General features: G+C 38.6%; 2 protein-coding genes across 3 annotated transcripts in view; both read left to right on the forward strand.

Moving 5' to 3' along the window:
• LOC107681938 (activin receptor type-1-like) overlaps positions 1-11,125 on the forward strand; it is a 13,991-nt gene extending 2,866 nt beyond the window's left edge. The window contains exons 2-11 of one of the 2 annotated variants that reach the window (XM_016478311.1): positions 1,022-1,093; positions 1,288-1,320; positions 1,421-1,648; positions 2,308-2,486; positions 2,921-3,020; positions 3,598-3,744; positions 3,897-4,172; positions 7,868-8,065; positions 9,430-9,560; positions 10,332-11,125. In XM_016478311.1, the coding sequence (XP_016333797.1) occupies positions 1,039-1,093; positions 1,288-1,320; positions 1,421-1,648; positions 2,308-2,486; positions 2,921-3,020; positions 3,598-3,744; positions 3,897-4,172; positions 7,868-8,065; positions 9,430-9,560; positions 10,332-10,478 (1,494 nt within the window). In that variant the 5' untranslated portion in view covers positions 1,022-1,038 and the 3' untranslated portion in view covers positions 10,479-11,125. Of the gene's footprint in view, positions 1-456; positions 1,094-1,287; positions 1,321-1,420; positions 1,649-2,307; positions 2,487-2,920; positions 3,021-3,597; positions 3,745-3,896; positions 4,173-7,867; positions 8,066-9,429; positions 9,561-10,331 lie in introns of those variants that run through there. The other variant, XM_016478310.1, reaches the window with a different exon arrangement.
• Positions 11,126-13,868: 2,743 nt separating this feature from the next.
• The window catches only part of LOC107681940 (activin receptor type-1B-like), a 23,446-nt gene continuing 17,519 nt past the window's right edge, over positions 13,869-19,795 (forward strand). Inside the window, exon 1 of the mRNA XM_016478314.1 lies at positions 13,869-14,047. Coding sequence (XP_016333800.1) covers positions 13,957-14,047 — 91 coding nt within the window. The 5' untranslated portion in view covers positions 13,869-13,956. The remainder of the gene's footprint in view (positions 14,048-19,795) is intronic.

Below are 19,795 nucleotides of genomic sequence, written 5' to 3' on the forward strand. Positions count from 1 at the left end.
ACATACATATATATATACATACATACATATATATATATGACCAAAAACTAAATATTAACAGTAAAAATATTTATATGTAAATTTTAGTATTAATTATTAGTTTAATACAATAAAAATATATAGAATTATATATAAACAAAAAACAAAATGTATTATATTAAAAACATTTTATATAATTTCAAAATTTTAAACAACTATTATTGAAATATTTTAGATAGATTAGATAAAAGACATTCATGTCAAGAAAAGAAAATGTACTTCATACAAGTCTAAAAACAAAAAAATCCAAATATATATTAGTATTAAAATATTTATATTTCATATATTAAATGTTTCATGTAATATTTAGAAAATTTTAGTGAAATAATTTTATAAATAATCTATATACAACAAAACAGTGTAGTTTTCACCAATTGCTTGTTGAAAGTGTCCTTGGCCTTGAAGGCCAACACTTCAGCATGCAGGTTTTCCATCTTCTTCATATAATATGTTTTCACTCAGCCATTTTGCTTGCGTGACCAGTCGACTTCCAGACCTAGAGGAACAAGCAATCTGGAGTATCTGGATGGCTAGCCGGGTGCGGCCTCTGAATGGCAGGAAGTATAGCCATCAATATTTACTCTGTGTGTGCAGCAGCCAGAGTGTCTGCGAGGACCAGCGGCACCGAGGAGAGCGAGGCCTCCACTAAAGCCCTCTCCCACCCATTCTGACTATAATTGCAATGCAGACAGACTGACTGGACCCTCTCCATCTGTCGTCCTTTAACTCGTGACTTCCTTTGGTGCAGACGGGATATTGTGCTTTTTTCCATTAGGGCTTGTAAAGAGATTCCAACACTACATGTCACTGTATGATTACGCCATTATATGATTCCAGCATGGAGCGATGCCTTGTAAATGCCAGATCATCGAAGGATGGTGCAAGGGAGCATGGGATATATACATAAGAATAAATGGAAGGAGCTGGAAGTGTTTTTTTGTGTCGAAGTGCTCACTCTTACCCTCTATTCCCTCTTTCTTAGACACGAAGGCTTCTGAGATGCTCGCTGTACTGTTTGTTTTGGTGTATTCAAGGAGTTACGCAACTCTCGCAGGTGAGGTTATTTAATTGCAGACAGTCACACAAAATTTTATGTATGCATATTTCTGAGTGTTGCATGAAAACCAGCCGGGTGATGTAGATATTTGTTTCCTGAGTAGACAATAAGCCAGAAGAAGTATGTATCTTCCTGCCCTGCTTCGACATCTTGTTAGACACGGTTGCAAACAAACACGTTTCTTTTTTCAGATCATGTTTTGACAGACTCTCCCCCAGAAAATGGTGAGTATGTTGTCATATACTGTATATATAATCAACTGAAATACTGTAATGTTATTCACACATAAAATTGTTACTTACATTATCCCTTTCTTGTCCATAGATGAAGGCGAGGAGGGTGTTTTACAGTGCAGCTGTGAGAACACATATGCCTGTGTAAACAACACCTGCTGGGGCCCTATTTGCTTCTACAGTTCGGTCCATGAGCGGGTAGTCAGGGGTTGTTTTCCCACCAACGAGCAGTGCCATGTGCCTGATGTACCCGGATTGTATGCCAAGTGCTGCTTCACACACCTCTGCAATGCAAACCTCATTGTGCCTGAAAAAACAGGCAAGTCATTTTTTTTTAGCTCAGAAAACAGTTACTCATTTTACAGTTAATACAGCGATTAATTAGTCAAATTAAAGACTCTTTTGCCTTGGTTGGCCTGACATTATAGAAGTTTGCTCTCTGCTGACTCCTACTGTTATATTGGTGTTTGGCCATGGTTTAATTAAACTTATGTTTAAAGGGATAGTTCACCCAAAAATGAAAATTCTGTCATTAATTACTCACCCTCGTGTCGTTCCAAACCTGTAAGACCTTCGTTCATCTTTGGAACACAAATTAACATTTTTATGCATTCCGAGAGCTCTCTGACCCTCCCATAGACGGCAAGAATCCTTACACGATCAAGGCTCAGAAACGTAGCAAGGAGATCGTTAAAATAATTCATGCGACATCAGTGGTTCAACCATAATTTTACGAAGCTACGAGAATACTTTTTGTACTTTACATCTAATCCAGTGATATTCATACTTTTTAAGTGATTAAGTCTCCAGAAATGTCCGAATTCATTTTGAGGCCACTATATAACAGTAGGAATGCTGAACACAACAACATTTTCATGCCAAAGTTGAATCTTTTAAAAGAACATAAAATGTGGCTATGCAGCACTGTTTTTTCAGCTGGTCTGGTACAGTGATGTTACTGTCTGTGTCTGTTTCCAGTGGAAAAGCCCATCAGAGTGATTCTTCTGGTGGGAGTGCCGTTGTTGGTGCTGCTGGTGTTGTTGATGGCAGCCTGTGGGCTCGTGTTGTGGCTGCGTACGAGGCGACAGCACCACCAGCTGGTGGAACACGACACTTCCATGCTCAAAGTCCCCAGTGGAGGGGACCCAACATATGGGGTAAAACACTACTGCTGGGTGGCATTCACAGCTTTTTCACTGATCTCAGTATCTTCACTTCATTATTTGTAATGAGCTAATCTTAATGATTATTATCTGATTTTTGCACTCTTATTTAAATTAGAGAAAAATCTCTGTTGTTTCTCAAAGACAACAATGAGATTCAATGGAGAGAAAATGTTATCTATGGAGAAGATACCCTTGTAATCTCAAATGTGTCTCACAATGTCATAAACTGTGTTTAAGATACCAATGTTTGTACTCAAAAGAGGAGAAACATCTGAGTTTTTTAGTTAGTTTTAGTTTGTTAGTTAGAACTGAGATTCAGTCTCCAGAGCAGCCTCTGAGCAAAATGTTCCTCTAAGTTGTGATTCAAATTGTGTGTGATTTTTCAGCTGGTTGGTAATCTAAGTGTGTGTAATTCTCCTTTTTAGGATATATTTGATGAGTTTTGTACGTCAGGCAGTGGGACCGGCCTGCCTTATCTGGTGCAGAGGACCATGGCGCGGCAGATCTCTCTGGTTGAGTGTGTTGGTGAGAGAACATTCATATCTCATTCATTACACAATGCTGCATTGGCAGAGGTTGAAACAACTGCAGGGTGACGCTATGAAGTCTAGGAGTTTGAGATGTGTCATGGTGCATACTTTTTTTTTTTTAAATACATGCTGTACAATATTGAATGTGAATGAGAGGGTGGTGGCATACTGATTTAAATGTACCTTACATTTAAATACTTTAATATTTTAAATGCTACCATAATTTAATAAATACTTTTTTACACTTACAGATTAAATTGAAAGATTACACTCATTTAAATCATATTATTATTATTATTATTGGTAGTAGTAGTAATATTGTTGCTGTTATTATTAATAATAATAATTTAATAAAAATAACTATTAAAATTTATTGTAACAATATTATTATTATTATTATTATTATTGTTATTATTATCTATAAAAAATGTATTAAAAACTTTATTATTATTAAATTATATTTTGAAATATAAAAATAATAATAATGCAACAGTGCACTGATAATCACTATACACCACTATAATATGCATCTAATTTCATGATTAATGTTCCCCTCTGAACGTTTCTGACAGGTAAAGGGCATTATGGAGAGGTATGGAGAGGCACCTGGATGGGAGAGAGTGTGGCTGTCAAGATTTTCTCCTCTCGTGATGAACAGTCCTGGTTTAGAGAGACTGAAATCTACAACACAGTCCAACTAAGGCATGAAAACATTTTGGGTAAGTTCCACCCACACTGCATTTTTCATTGTTTGTGTGGGAAGGGATCGTTCTGCTGCAGCCACAATATGTTCTGACTTACCCAAGCATTACACAACGTTTGATTCAAAATGTAATATTTCTCTCTTACACGTTCTCTGTCCGGCTATCAGGCTTCATAGCATCAGACATGACGTCTAAAAACTCCAGCACTCAGCTGTGGCTGGTCACACACTTCCATGAGTTGGGCTCCCTTTATGACTTCCTGAAGTACAGCACGCTGGACCCCGAGGGCTGCCTGCGCATGTGCCTGTCTATCGCCAGTGGCCTTGTGCACCTCCACACCGAGATCCACAGTACGCAGGGCAAACCGGCCATTGCACATCGAGACCTGAAGAGCCGCAACATTCTGGTGAAGAGAAATGGGCAGTGCTGCATCGCAGACCTGGGTGAGAAATTAGGAAAAAAACAGAAGAGTCTTTAGCACATAACACATTCCAAACCATTATTGATACAGAAATGAATGACTTCTCACATTGTCCTGTTTGATGAGGGGTGATGTGTTTTGATTACCAGAGCATCATTGAGGCTTTAAGGTCCTGGGGTGGGACACATTAGTAATCATCTAGCAAGATACAATAGCAACCACCGGAAGACCTTATGCTAAATATGCAAAAAATATTCAGAATACTTAAGCTACCGCACACCCTGGAAACCACCCATAACACTGTAGCAACCACATAACAACCACAAGAGCGCCTTCGCTGTCAAATAAAAATATGCTAAAACACTCAGAACACTTAAGTAACCACACAGCATAAAACATGATAAAAACAGTCAGAACCAATTTAAACACTGTAGTAACTAGGGCTGAGTAAAAAATATTGATTTGTCAATTTTAATCGATTCCCATATTTGCAAAACAATATTGATAAAAATAGATTGTCGATTAGTCTAGCCTGTTTTCATTTAATGAACGGAACAGTAGCGCAGTAAACGCAACTCCCATCCAATAAATCGCAATAAGCTTTGTGCTTTGTTACTTTTGATATAAAACAAATTCTCAGATTTCAAATTCTGTCCATTTTATTACAGTATTCAAACAATAAATGCCATTTTGGTGCTGTTTAATGTGGAGTGACAGATCGTTGGTTCTGACTTACCCAAGCATTACACAACGTTTGATTCAAAATGTAATATTTCTCTCTTACACGTTCTCTGTCCGGCTATCAGGCTTCATAGCATCAGACATGACGTCTAAAAACTCCAGCACTCAGCTGTGGCTGGTCACACACTTCCATGAGTTGGGCTCCCTTTATGACTTCCTGAAGTACAGCACGCTGGACCCCGAGGGCTGCCTGCGCATGTGCCTGTCTATCGCCAGTGGCCTTGTGCACCTCCACACCGAGATCCACAGTACGCAGGGCAAACCGGCCATTGCACATCGAGACCTGAAGAGCCGCAACATTCTGGTGAAGAGAAATGGGCAGTGCTGCATCGCAGACCTGGGTGAGAAATTAGGAAAAAAACAGAAGAGTCTTTAGCACATAACACATTCCAAACCATTATTGATACAGAAATGAATGACTTCTCACATTGTCCTGTTTGATGAGGGGTGATGTGTTTTGATTACCAGAGCATCATTGAGGCTTTAAGGTCCTGGGGTGGGACACATTAGTAATCATCTAGCAAGATACAATAGCAACCACCGGAAGACCTTATGCTAAATATGCAAAAAATATTCAGAATACTTAAGCTACCGCACACCCTGGAAACCACCCATAACACTGTAGCAACCACATAACAACCACAAGAGCGCCTTCGCTGTCAAATAAAAATATGCTAAAACACTCAGAACACTTAAGTAACCACACAGCATAAAACATGATAAAAACAGTCAGAACCAATTTAAACACTGTAGTAACTAGGGCTGAGTAAAAAATATTGATTTGTCAATTTTAATCGATTCCCATATTTGCAAAACAATATTGATAAAAATAGATTGTCGATTAGTCTAGCCTGTTTTCATTTAATGAACGGAACAGTAGCGCAGTAAACGCAACTCCCATCCAATAAATCGCAATAAGCTTTGTGCTTTGTTACTTTTGATATAAAACAAATTCTCAGATTTCAAATTCTGTCCATTTTATTACAGTATTCAAACAATAAATGCCATTTTGGCGCTGTCTAATGTGGAGTGAGTGACAGATCGCTGTAGCACCTCAGTTCAAGAGAAGTGGCAGCGCAGATAACAGTAATACCAGTTTCAGCACAAAATAAACATGAATAAACTTCAGAAGGTTTGTTAAAAGAAAGAGTACAACTTACTGAAATCCGTATCCTGTCTCATGTAATTGCTAAATCAGTGGTTCAACCACGCAAATTCGTCAGTATAAAAGCTTGTAAACAATGTCACGTAATTTACCTCAGAAACAAACATATTCGGTGACCCTAAATTTTAGCCATCTAGAAAAATGAACTCTAGAGAGTGGCATTTTGCTAAATATATGCACCATATAACATATTCATTATAATTTTTAATGTTCTTCAATGTTTAATTTGTGTTTGATTAAATCCATCAGTTTTTATGACAGCCACCATGTTTATATTTCAAAAATGAATTAGACTAGAAATATCATTTTGTAATTGGAACTTTATTATTATTAAATCTTCATTGAGTGTAATTTAAGCATTTGTATATAAATCCGTTAATTTTAACCTTCAATATTATAGTAATGTAGTACCAACTGACTCTTGTGTATTTTTTTTCCTTGAGAAAATTTGCATGTACTGTACGTGATATACAGGATATACTGTATTGTGAAATTTGTGTCAAAACCCAGCCTTACTAGCAACCACCTAACAACAACCAAAGCACCTTTGATACCAAATTAAAACATTAAAAGAATCAGAACACTTAAGCAACTGCATATTAGCAACACCTTGGAAACCACCCAAAACACTGTACCAACAACCTAACAACCACCAGAGCACCTTTGCAATCAGATGAAAACACCCTGGCAACAACCTTACAACCACAAGAGCACCTTTCAACTGCATAAGCACATGCTAAAATACCAGAGCACCTTTGCTACCAAATAAAAACACTCAGAAACGTTTACACAACCACATAGCAACACCCTGGCAACCACCTAAAATACTGTAGCAACAAGCGGCAACCTTCCGGTCTCTCTCTTGAAACCAACACGGAAGTGACTTAAACTGCAATTCATCAACTGGCCGCTAGAGACTGGCTCCAAAAGGAAGTCAATCCCATAGACCCCCCATGTTAAAATGCCCAACTTTACAGCAGAAAAAAATGTTTACAGCCTGGTACAAAAAGTGGTTTTGGTCTATATAGCTAATTTTGCCCTTCATGACAACTGTGAGGGGGGTGATTTTTTTTATAACTCATCCATTTAAATTATGTTAAGCCTTAAAGTTCTGCATAATTAAGGGCATGGCCACTTGAGTGACAAATGGATTCCGCTGCTGTCACCACCATCGAGCTAGGTGGGTGTGGTTTCAGCAACCAGCTCCACCCACGTCCCACCTCTTTGCCCATTTTCGATTATCCGAGAGTGACGCACGGTGACGCGCTGCCAAGATGGCGACGGCCGGCACCGCCCACTTTAAGCTTCAAAAATGCTCTTAAGAAACCTACGGGTGACGTCATGGGCACTACGTCCATGTTTTTTTACAGTCTATGTGTAGCAACCACCTAGCAATGCCTAAAGCACCTTTGCAACCACATAAAAGCATGATAAAAACAGAACACCTCAGCAACATCCTGGCAACCAACTAACAACCACAAGAGCACATTTTCAACCACATAAACACATGCCAAAACACTCAGAACACACAAGGAAACACATAGCAACACCCTGGCAACAATAAGAGCACTTTGGTATTGCAATTTGCATAAAAACATGCTAAAAACACTTAGCAACTATAGCAACACCCTGGCAACCACCCAGAACACTTTAGCATAATGGAAGAGTCTATTGCCAAATCAATTTAGTAAAAAAAATTCCCATTTTACTTTGGCAAATCATATACTTTATTAAGTGTGAAATTCCAGTTGATAGCAAATACTTTTTTTGTTTTTCTTTTTAAACATAATGTCTTCTGTGTGCTCTCTCAGGCCTGGCTGTCATTCACTCTCAATCTAATGATTATCTGGATGTGGGCAACAACCTGAGGGTGGGAACCAAGCGTTATATGGCACCGGAGGTTTTGGACGAGAGTATTCGTGTTGACGTTTTTGAGTCTTATAAACAAACTGACATCTGGGCCCTAGGTCTCGTCTTGTGGGAGATAACTCGTCGAACTATTGTAAATGGTAAGATGGGGTAATTCTTTAAATTTATTTGGTGGCACCACTGCTATTCTGTGCTCTTGTGACTTGGAATTAATTTTAATTATGCTTCAAAATGTTACATACAGTACTGATACCAAAAACTTTAATATGCCGAGACTTATCAAATAATAATTGGGTAACGTTTCATTGCACATTGCAACTTTCATTGAAAAATTCTCTGACTGCAGGATCTCAATGTTCTAACTAACTTTCTGCCTTCTGTTGCTAAGCAACGATTTTCACCATTCCCATAGATGTGATAGACTTCTCTATTTATTTTTTTCTCACAAGTTTCTTCGTCTTACTTCCCCTCCATCCCTCCCTCAGTTTCTCCATGGGTACGTCTGTCTCCTCTATCCACCCACGATTAGCGGCCCAATAATTATAAACAATCTTATCTGGTGTCAGCACTCCTGCTCATGTAGTCCAGATGCGCTTGTTCTCTCTCTTTTCTCGCTCTCTCTCACACACACACACACACACACTCACTTTTTAAGAAGCATTTAATCAATCCTTTATATATAATTTTTATGTACTATGTACTAACTGTGAAACATTAGTCAAATGCATCTTTCTTGTAGTACAGGATATATCAGTAAGATTTTTTTGTTTTTGAAAGAAGTATTTTGTTCACAAATGTTGCATTTATTTAACTGGCAATACAATTTAAAATAACTGTTTTTATTTGAATACATTTTAAAGTGTAATTTATTCTTGTGACGGCAAAACTGAATTTTTAGCAGCATTAATATTATTAATATTTTTGTGGACACTGTAATGCATTTTTTTCAGGATTCTTTGATGAATATAAAGTTCAAAATAACAGCATTTATTTGAAATAGAAAGCTTTTGTAACATTATACATTTCTGTCACTTTTGATCAATTTAATGCCTCCTTCCAGAATGAAAGAATTAACTTCTATAATTAAAAAAAAAAATCTTACAGGCTCCAAACTTTTTAAAGTGTAGTGTGTAAATATGTAAGCTTCCAATTTGCATTTTAAAACACTTCTTTATATTTCTTTATATGAACTTCTGTTTTAAGTAAAAAAAAAAAAAAAGCAAAATAATAGCTTTTTTAATGGTCTCACTGTAGCTTTTTACCCCATAATGTCAGCTGCCATATGCTGCTCATAGACTCCGTGGATAATTTCCAGTCATCCTCCCACAGAAGTATTAGTACTGCCAACCTTAACACTCCCAAACCACTGTTTTATAGATATGGTCAGAAGAGACTTTCAGTCTCGGCACACATCTGCATTTTTGTCAGTAAAAAATTCTAATGCAATGTAGTCAGCAAACGTTGACAAAAACCCATAAATCCCTTAATTCTGTGGTTTTCTCAGGCATTGTGGAGGAGTACAGACCGCCGTTCTTTGACGTGGTGCCCTCTGACCCCAGTTTCGAGGAGATGAAGAAAGTGGTGTGTGTGGACCAACACAGGCCCAGTCTCCACAATCGACTACACTCTCATCCGGTAAGATAGTCAAACATGCCAGAGATACAGACTCAGTGACTCGGAAGACTTGGACTCCAGTCAGACTCTACACAAGGCTTTGCTTTGACAGCTGCAATCTGGAGCAATTTGTTAGGAAAGCATTAAATGTGTGTGGGACAAAATATTCTATCAGTCTTTGATGTCACTGAAAATTATCTTGTGGGCGTTAATTTTAGGCTTGCTGTAGAGAGCATATTTATTGCATATGCAACATAGAAAATGGATGGAAATTTACATTTATCCTGCTTAATGCCATAATCAAGACAGAGAAAAGCAGCTATTCAGCAGCCATGTGAAGAGTAGCAGACTTGCATGCTAGTCGCTAAATTTGTTGCGATTTGCACTTGAAAATAATTCTTCCTTTGAGTCCATATCTCTTGTTGAAACTGTTTGTCATATTAGATTGTTTTATGACTGCCACTTCCTACAGTGTATCTACTCAAAATCCAAAAAACGCGAACAACTAACAGTTTTGAAATACACATCCGATATGACGCGTATTTCAAAGCTAGCATGACACATCAACACAGTTCTCACAGAATCCTGTTGTTTTGTGTGAGAAGTTGGTTGATTTGGAATTGAAGTTGAAATCTGGGTCACCTCTGTCTATTTTGACAATAGACAAAGATTGATGATCAAGGTAGATTGATGTGAAATGCACTCCAGACACTTATATTCAAGACAAACATGTGACCATCAGAAATGACAAAATAATGATTATCTACTTTTTCTGTTTTTTTTTCTGTCAAGATTCTGTCTGCAGTTGCGAAGATTATGAAAGAGTGCTGGTTCCAAAGCCCTTCAGCTCGACTCACTGCTCTGCGTGTGCGAAAGACCCTCTCCAAACTGGACCAAGACCATGACTACGACATCGACAAGCTCAAACTGGACCTCTAGAATAAACGCACGCATAGCCGAGGAAGTTGAATTCTAATGGACCCACATGACATATTCATCCATCTGAGTACTTTTAGACTCTTTTAATGTGCCTTTCAGGCTTCTTGTCTTAAGGCTCCTCTGAACATGGCTTATCTTATCAAGACATTAGTTCACTGTGGGAAGTCGAGGCCATAACTGCACTGTTAAATGTTTCTCCTCAAATATATCCACACGAATGCTTTTCTAGGACCTGCTTATTTCAACACGGTGACTCATTTGTTACTGAAATTAAAACAAGGTGGATGAACCCACAAAATTCTTTTCAGTATAGTGAGAGTGAGAAGTTTTTTTCAGGCAGGATGTGGGTCATTCTGGACTTCCTAACTGCGGTGTTTCCTGAAATTCTGAACTTCCTAAACATGACTGTAACCTAGAAAGGTAGGCACATGCTTTAGACTGTTTGTTGCACTTATTTTGTTGTAGCTGTTTTTTTTTTTGGTTCCATGAAAGACTGGACCATCTTTTTAAGAACAAGAACTGCATTACAACTTGCACCAAGTAATTATTAAAACAGAGGACATATTAGTATAGTGCACTTTTATAAATTGTTAAATATTTTTTAAACGATCAAAATTACAGCCACATTACTCTAGCTGTACTATATATTTTTTTATAATGTACAATATAATTGCTTTTTCAAAAAATAATCATCAAAACTGTGTATACAAGTTCTTTTGCACAAAATGTCTATTGTTATTTTCACTCCAAATAATAGTATTTAAATATTAATAAATTTCAGGATACTGAAGCTGACTTTGAAATTTTCTCTGCAACAAAAGGGTCTTCAACAAAAAAATTATTAGATCTCAAACTAATTTTCGTGGGGGAAACAATAAAATAATGATAAAGTGTATAAATATATACATGATAATGTGTATAAATAAACAAATAATTACAAGAAGCTAAATTCACTTAAATGTGTCACTGAATATTAACATGTAGTTTTGTCCACTAGAGGGCATCATTAATTGCTCTTTTCTCCCCCAAAGTGTTACATTGGGTTCTTGTAGCCTTTTCTCTCAACACAGCAAACTGTGCCACAGCCTGATCTGGTTAATTAATACAGCATCACTTCAGAAGTCCTTAAGGAGATATAAGGGATCTATTTCCTTTTGCCTCAATCCATTTCTTATAAACCATAGACAATGTGTATCCTGTCTTACAAGCCACGCAATCTTGCAATTGTTATAGAATTGTTGTTCGGCATGAGAGACACTAAAAGACCCGATACCCCTCGGGAACTACCAAGACACACCTCGGTGTTGTTGAACAACATTTCACGGATACAATACTGAATGCATCCTTCACTATCATGTTTCAGACAGACCTATATTTACCCGGTGCAAGTAGATATCTCACGTATCTTATTCATAGAAACGTTCCAGTATAAATCCCTTCCTACGCACACCGACACGCAGAGAAGGCCAAAAGAGCATATGTTCCACTGATTGATGGATATTTATAAGATGTTTATCTCGGTTTTTTTTTCCTGAGCCAAAGTTTCCCTTCAGCGTGTCGCGTTTGTCTTGCTGTCAGACTGCATGGCGGAGTGAGAGGATGGGCATTGATTTCTGTCTGCCTGTTTATCTATATCTGCGCCCTTGCTATATCCATCTGTGGAGAAGCACAGAGAGGGGGCTTTGCTGGAGATAATTCCCCAACTCTGCCTGTCCGGTCAGACAGAGAGAGGGTTATTTTTAACAGGCGCACAGTGGCTGAGTAGAGTATCAATGCCCTGCTCTGGTAGGTCCTTCTATCAGCTGTGACATTTTACACAGAGCGGACCCATTCCACATGCCTTTGTTTGGAAAACTCGGATATGAACGCCCTGCTGAAATATGTGGATTGGTAATTGAAAGATATGACCCTACTTTATAGACAATAGACAGCCAGGGACCAGATTAGTATGCAGTCTAGCAAAGGCAAAGAGGTTAATGGTAACAATAGAGGTTTAAGACTGCAGGCCGCAACTCTAAACGCTTTGTGTTTGACCTTTGCGTTGAGAGTGACTTGAAAGGAATTTCAGTGTAATTAGATTAGGTCTTGTACATCGTTCTTTATGTACCCATACAGCTTAATGCACTAACCGAGAGTCTCCTCGTGTCATGCGGCCATTAAGAGGACAAATACTGAGTGCATAAAATGTCTCTTTATTCCTCAAAATTAAAATCACAAGTTCTCCTCTGCCCTGCTACTTAGAGGAAGTAAACATCCTGAGGTCCTGGCAGAAGCCAGAGCGCTCCTATAGGAATATGTTTGACTTGTTTCGCTAAAGACGCAGTTTCCTTTTTCATACTAGATGAAGTCAAGAACTTATTTTTTTGTAATCAGTGATTTGTTATGAGGGTCTGAGGTCTCTTAAGCTTAACCCATGCTGTGGTTTTTGTGGGAGTCCTGAATGCTTTTCGTGTTGCTCACAGGGGTTCTGTAAGCTCCTTTGGATCACACACATCGCACAATGTGGGTCCAGCTCAAAAAGGTAACTTTGGCTCCGGAGTCAAATTATTAATGCTGAGACTCTGGAGAATAGTGAACACCTCCTGCTGGATCACTACTAAGACGTGATCCAAAAGCTGCAAATGTGTCACTGCTTTCATACACGTCAGGCCTTAAAATGTTCTCATTAAAAAATAAAAAATGTTCTCTCATTAAACAAACTATTCTGTAATAATGAATGTGTGTGTACAGCACATTTTATGATTTATGATTTACTCGTCACTGATTCTTGAAACATGAGACATAACATTCTAGTTTTTAAAAATGATTTTATTCATTTTAATTCCATTTCCAATTGCAACACTTTTTATATTTAATTTAAATATTTTTAATACATTTTTAAATACATTTTAACAACTAAGAAAATAAAGTTCCTGTGTTTAATAAATGTGATATCACTCACAATTATGGCTGTTTTATCAACAACATCAGATAAATCAAAATCAGTTTAAACTATATTCTCAATCAATCGGTTAGTGAAATGACTTCAAAATTATTTACATTATATTACATTTTTTAATTCTAATATTATTTATATTCATAAAACCTTATTGGCATCTACCAGCATTGACCCCCCCTGATTTCTAAACAGTTTTGTCCCAGTTTTCAAGAATCAGTGTTACTTGTCTTAATTCGTCCATGTTAAAGCCACAAGATACATTTCTGGAACATATGACACAGAATAAATAAAAACAAACCTGATGAGACCTCAACTACAGACAGGACCATCGGGCCAATTCACAAATGAGTCCTTGTAAAGAGACATTTCACCACAACAAAGGAGCCCAAGCGTGGAGCCCTCCCCTTTAAAACTAGTCACACCCCTTTAACCCACTATTGTCTAGCCGAGCCTGGCAGGCGGTGTGTGTATGGTTGGTTGGTTTGTGGTTGTGTTGGGAGTCTCGCTCGCTTGTCAATATCACACACAACGAATGCATTAATGCTAAGAGATGGGAATCTTGCAGTCATGCTTCCACGACGAACTGCTGTAGCGCTGCTCGCCCTGTGTGGATTAATAGCGGTCGGCGATGGTGAGTCGGGTGTTTGTGTGTGTGTCACCTCTCTCTCTGTGTATTTATTTGATAGGCTGCTGGTGTGTGGAGAGAGAGTGTGGCCAGGCTGTGCTGTGTTGTGCTGGACGGGGCAGCCTGGCGCTCATCATGGCGCTGTGTCTGGGGTTTGTAAATCTGTACCGTAATTCATTTCTTATTCATATATAACTAGTGTTGTATTTTGAATTGCGCTTCATTCGCGGCACCTAATTGATGTTTTTATGTATCATTTCTGAGGTTCGTCTATTAGGGTAGGATTTAACCGCGTTGCTCGTTGTCCCTTTTTAATAAAACATTAGCCAAATACATTATTGTTTTATTTATTTATATATATATATATATATATAACAATAATGTATTTGGCTATATATACACTTTTCCCTCTTTACATACAGGCCTGCTGTCCCTTACAAATAAAATGCATGCATTTAAGCTTACCTTACAGTGAAGTGTGGCATGTGTGCTCAAACCTCCAGTATTTCACATGACTTCATATAACTGACGTCAGATGTTGCAAAACTTACATTAATAAACTTGCAACGCCAACCTTCCCCGGCGGTTTGCACGTTGTGACGAGCCATGTCCCCCTATTCGTAAATTAATCGCGCTTCTGATTCGAATCTTTTCGATTAATCGGTTGAACCGGTTCACATTCACACTACCGGTCTGAAGGATTTGTTCGCGAACAGGACCGCTTTTTGAGTTCCAAACTCACCAACCGTCTCTTTCGGATATGGTCGATTCGTAAAAGAAAAACTAGCAGAATGTTTGTGCAGCACGTAATACCATACTAGAGTGTCAGGAACCACATGATGACGTAAATACGTCATGACGTAAAATGATAGGTATTGGATTTAGAAAAATGTTCCTAACAAAGCGATTCGTCATGACCTAAATTAATCACAGAATCGTTTTTGTAATCGATTTTCTTGCTGATTTTTATTTTTTTTTACTTCAAGTAATAAAAATAATGTTAATAAAAATGTTTAAAACTGAAATTATATAAGGTGTTGTTAAATCCTTGGATATATTTTTACTTTGATGCTTTACTTCCATCCAATGTTGATGACTGACATGTTTCTATGATTTTTCATTTTATACAGATTTAATAACAAAGAACTTTTAAGTTCAGAAAAATGTTCGAAAGAGCCGATTCAACCGAACTTCCCATTACTAGTTGTGACATGTAACTCAACATGAATTCCAGTGATTCATTTAAAAATGACCAGCCTTGTTTGTAGCTACATGTTAGATTATATCATACATGTTGTTGACAGTACATCGTTTGCTGTGGTATACCCTGTTTACAAAACAGTCTGGTGGTGTTTCTTAACATTAATCAGCATTGTGTATTTCGACTGGCGAAAAAAGTCCTCATTGACCCCATTGCTATTGCCAAGCCATAAGGCCTAAAATATTGCAAATTTCTTAATTTATTCTCATATTTTACTGGTTCTAGAAAACCAATGTTGTGTTTTATAACCCCTGGGAAGTACATATTTGTTGTAGAGTACGATGGGAAGCTGGTCATTCAGCAAGTTCAGACTCAAGTCAGATTTGGAGTCTGGTCCTTTGTAATGGAAATGTGGGCAATGAGCCCTATTCAGTGGCCTGTCAAGGGAGTCTGCCTTTCTTTTGTATGGCCAAACTGATGGTGGTAACATCCACAGCACAAATAAACATGTCTGTGGTCGCATGGCACAGCACAATAACAGTTTATGCTTGGAAACACTAGTGAGATTTTCTGGAAGGACAAAACTGTGCAAATCAGTGTGATGCTGTTCAGATTATATAGAAGTCAACAAAATACAGTATGAAAACTGGGCCACGTTTTTGTAGTGTGATCAACTAGAATACTAATAAGTGTGGATTTTGTTTGGTCTGTAAAATTTGAAATGACATTTTCCCCATTTAAACTCGCTGTGCTCCAGACATCACTGAAGACTGTGTAATGAAATGTAACACAGCAGGGGCCATTTTCATCGACAATTTGAGAAAGTTCAGCAATCTGTGATCTCTAATTGGTGACTCATCTTTTTCCGAGAAGCATCGCTCCCACTGTTCGCAAACGGTTGTGTTGCACAAAATGCTGCCAAATGCTCTAATAGAACTTGATAGGAAATGCTAAACAGACAGATCCCACCTGTAATACGTCTGACTGGGTCAGCTCAATGTCAGACTCTACAGTGAGCGGATTGTAGCGCGAGAGGCGTTTTTGGGCTGCCAGTGATGGGTTTGCACAGCTGCCGGTAGTTGGACGCAGACTAGTGGAAATGAAACAGATTGGCGACTCCAACCATGTTATGGTAATTATTCCATCGAGGTGCTGCTGAAACCAAGCAGTCTTAGGCGATTCGATGTTTCAAGGCTCTGGACTTGCAGTTTGACTGCCTAGTTTCTCAGTAAGCATGCAGTTTTTTGTTTGTTTTTGATAAACTGGCTTGTCGTGAGTCTTCGAGCTTCTAGATGTCTGTGTGACGCTTCTCGCAGGCCTGTGTGAGAAAACAACAGCAATGTGATATGGGCACTGTGAGCTAGGCAGACAGCCGTGAGGCAGGGTGCGTCGCTTTCATCATCTTTCATTCTCTCGCACATTTTTCTTTTCCCTTCACACACAGACCAGACTGAAGCATTAAGGCCCTGCTCTCCCACATTTACGTTTGGTGAAAAACTCTTCAGGAATGGCACAATAACCCATTCAAACTTACATTTTATGAGTGACTCACTTGCTTACAAGAAATGACCATTCATTTGTTCCACTTCTCAACAACAGCCGCAAAGTGGAAAAAGTGAGTTAAAGGAATAGGTCACCCAAAGTGTACTCACCCTCAGGTCATCCAGGATGTTGATGAGTTTCTTCAACGGAACAGATTTGGAGAAATTTAGCATTTCATCACTTGCTCACCAATGGATCCTCTGCACTGAATGGGTGCTGTCAAAATGAGAGTCCAAACTGCTAATAAAAACATCACAATAATTCAAAAGTAATCCACACGACTCCAGTCCATCAATTAATGTCTTGTGAAATGAAAAGCTGTGTGTTTGTAAGTCTTTCTCCTATGAAAATTTGTCTTGTCTGAATCAGAAGAGAAATATGCACAGATCAAGCATTTAGAAGCAGAAACAGTCCAGAACAGTTCTAAATAAATACAGTGGATTTTGATGTGACAGGACAACAGGGGATGGACTTTTTCACTGCATTAATTGATGGACTGAAGTCACGTGGATTACTTGTGGATTATTGTGATGTTTTATCAGCTGTGTGGACTCTCATTTTGACGGCACCCATTCACTGCAGAGGATCCTCTGGTGAGGGTGATGTAATGCTAAATTTCTCCAAATCTGTTATGACGAAGAAACAAACTCATCTACATCTTGGTTGGTCTGAGGGTGAGAATTATGCGAATTAATGCGAATTTTTAAATCTAGTACATTTTTTTATTTTTAGATGTTTATTAACACATACAATTATAATATAGATATTCTGAACCTCAGAGTCTCTGAACTTGTGTTGTGAAGGCAGGAAGGAGCAGACATTTGAAGCCTGTATCGCAGGAGGGCTCCAGGTGCTTTGAGAGTGCTGTTATGGAAATGAAAGGGAGCACATTAAGCCATATTTTGCATGTGTGTGCTTGTATATAAGATCAGAGAACGGAAAGTGTAGCAAAGAAAGATATGTGGGTTCATGTGGAGTGTGTGTGTGTGCGTGCGAGTATGTGTCTGGGGAGGCCGGCTGCTGGGGTTGAGTCCTTGGTCACAGCCGACTGAAGCTGGTCTCCACATCATTAATGACCTTGCTAATGACCTGAATGGCCGGCGGGCAGTACTGATTACATTGAGAGACAGACCTTTGTTTGACCTACATTATAGTGCATGTTTAGAAATAGTACATTTAATTGACTTTTTTCCCTTAGTACTAAAATCATTATCTTGCAGCTTTATTTTCTTTTGTATTGTAATAAGCTTAAAGGTATAATTCTGTTATTGCTTACTCACCCTCATGTCATTCCAAACCCGTATAGCATTATATTTCCATCAGACATTGTTGAAGTATCGTTACGCAGCTCAACCATCAAGTTCCAAACAGTTCCATTAAAAACTGTAAAAGCAATGCAACTTTTTAACAATTTTCATTTTCGAGTGAAAAGACATTTCTATTACAAACGATTTAAATTTTAAATAAATACTGTTCTTTTGAAATTTCTAGTCATCAAAGAATCCTGGATAAATTGATTTAAGTTTATCAAAAATATTAAGCTGCACAACTGTTTTCAACATTCATAACAATAAGAACTGTGTATTGAGCACCTAATCAGCATATTAGAGTGATTTCTGAAGGATCATGTGACACTGAAGAATAAATTACATTTTAAAATAAATAAAAATAGAAAATAGTTATTTTAAATTGTAATAATAATACTGTTTTACTGAATTTTATTGATCAACTAAACGCAGCATTGGTGAGCACGAGAGGAGACTATAAAATCTTAGGCCGGAAACTTTTGAATGGTAGTGTATCTATTTAAAACTAATGCACCTCTTACACTTGTCAGAAAGAACTCTATTTTTTTGTCGCATGAAATGGTTTGAGTCTGCTGCCCTTTAAAAGAGAAAAAAACTCTGAATGTTTTCAGGGGGAAAAGAGATTCATGCCTCTGGACCAGATGAGTAATTTGACCATGAGGGTTCTGAAGAAGCTCCCCTTCCTTTCACTGCATTGATTTTGTGAGTGTAGTTCGACGTGTGTTTTAGAGTGCATGTCTGTGTGAGTGTGTGTGTGCGCTCTGTCTGGTGGCGTCAGCATGTCTTAATCAGCTCCCTGTCTGGGTGCTCAATGGATCTCATTTCAGCTCTATGTATCTTGGGTAACTGCACTCTCTCAGTCTGCCCGCTCTCAGTAGCCCCTGGCATCCTGCTTGAAGAGGAGGATGATGGGCTTTCATTATCCAGAGGAGGTGAAGCAAGAGATAATGCCTCCACTGCTCTGGCCATCCATTTGTAATAGATATGAGAGGACTGCTTGTGTTGCAGGGGGCAATATTTGCCTCTGAGTGTTTAAACCACAAACCCTGTGAGCTCTTAATCCTTTGCTTTGACCCCAACATGGAAAGCTGGTACTCCTGAAGGAGTTGTTGTGAAATTTGTGTTCCATAGTGAAGGCTTTAGTCACAGTGCCGGTAATGTGAAGTTGTTTGCGGCTTCATCGTTGACAAGACTTCCTATGAGCCCCGCTCTGATCAGCCAAGCACACTGTTAATGGCAGCGATTTCATTCACGTCTTCCCGCAATGGTTTTCATTTCCTGCCTGAACAAGAATGGAATGATAGGAACTTCACACTGGCAGTGAGATTTTGATGTCGTCCTTTACTGAATTCCCCCTTTTCTGTTGGGTTAAGCCAAGTCTAGACTAGGGTTTTAAGGTCTATCGCAGCTAGTCCCTCGGCTGAAATCCTGTCACAGCTGGGGGTTCTGTAAGTCGCCCTCTGTTACCTCTCTGTGTTCTGTCCTGGCGTATCTGTTTCACCGGCAGCTCTTAAAAGCATGTCAGGGGAGTCCCCTACCCCCAGCCACTCTAACAGTAACTCCCCCATCCTCCACTGCACAACCCACTCCCATCCTTTGTCCAGACACAGCCCGCCCAATCCCTCCTCATGTCCCCTTAATCTCCACACAAAGAGCCAGTGTAAGGCCACCAGTTATGCGCATACAAGACCTCGCTTGGCCTGA

This window comes from Sinocyclocheilus anshuiensis, unplaced genomic scaffold, assembly GCF_001515605.1.
Source record: "Sinocyclocheilus anshuiensis isolate Anshui unplaced genomic scaffold, SAMN03320099.WGS_v1.1 scaffold2090, whole genome shotgun sequence".
Taxonomy (NCBI): Eukaryota; Metazoa; Chordata; class Actinopteri; order Cypriniformes; family Cyprinidae; genus Sinocyclocheilus; species Sinocyclocheilus anshuiensis.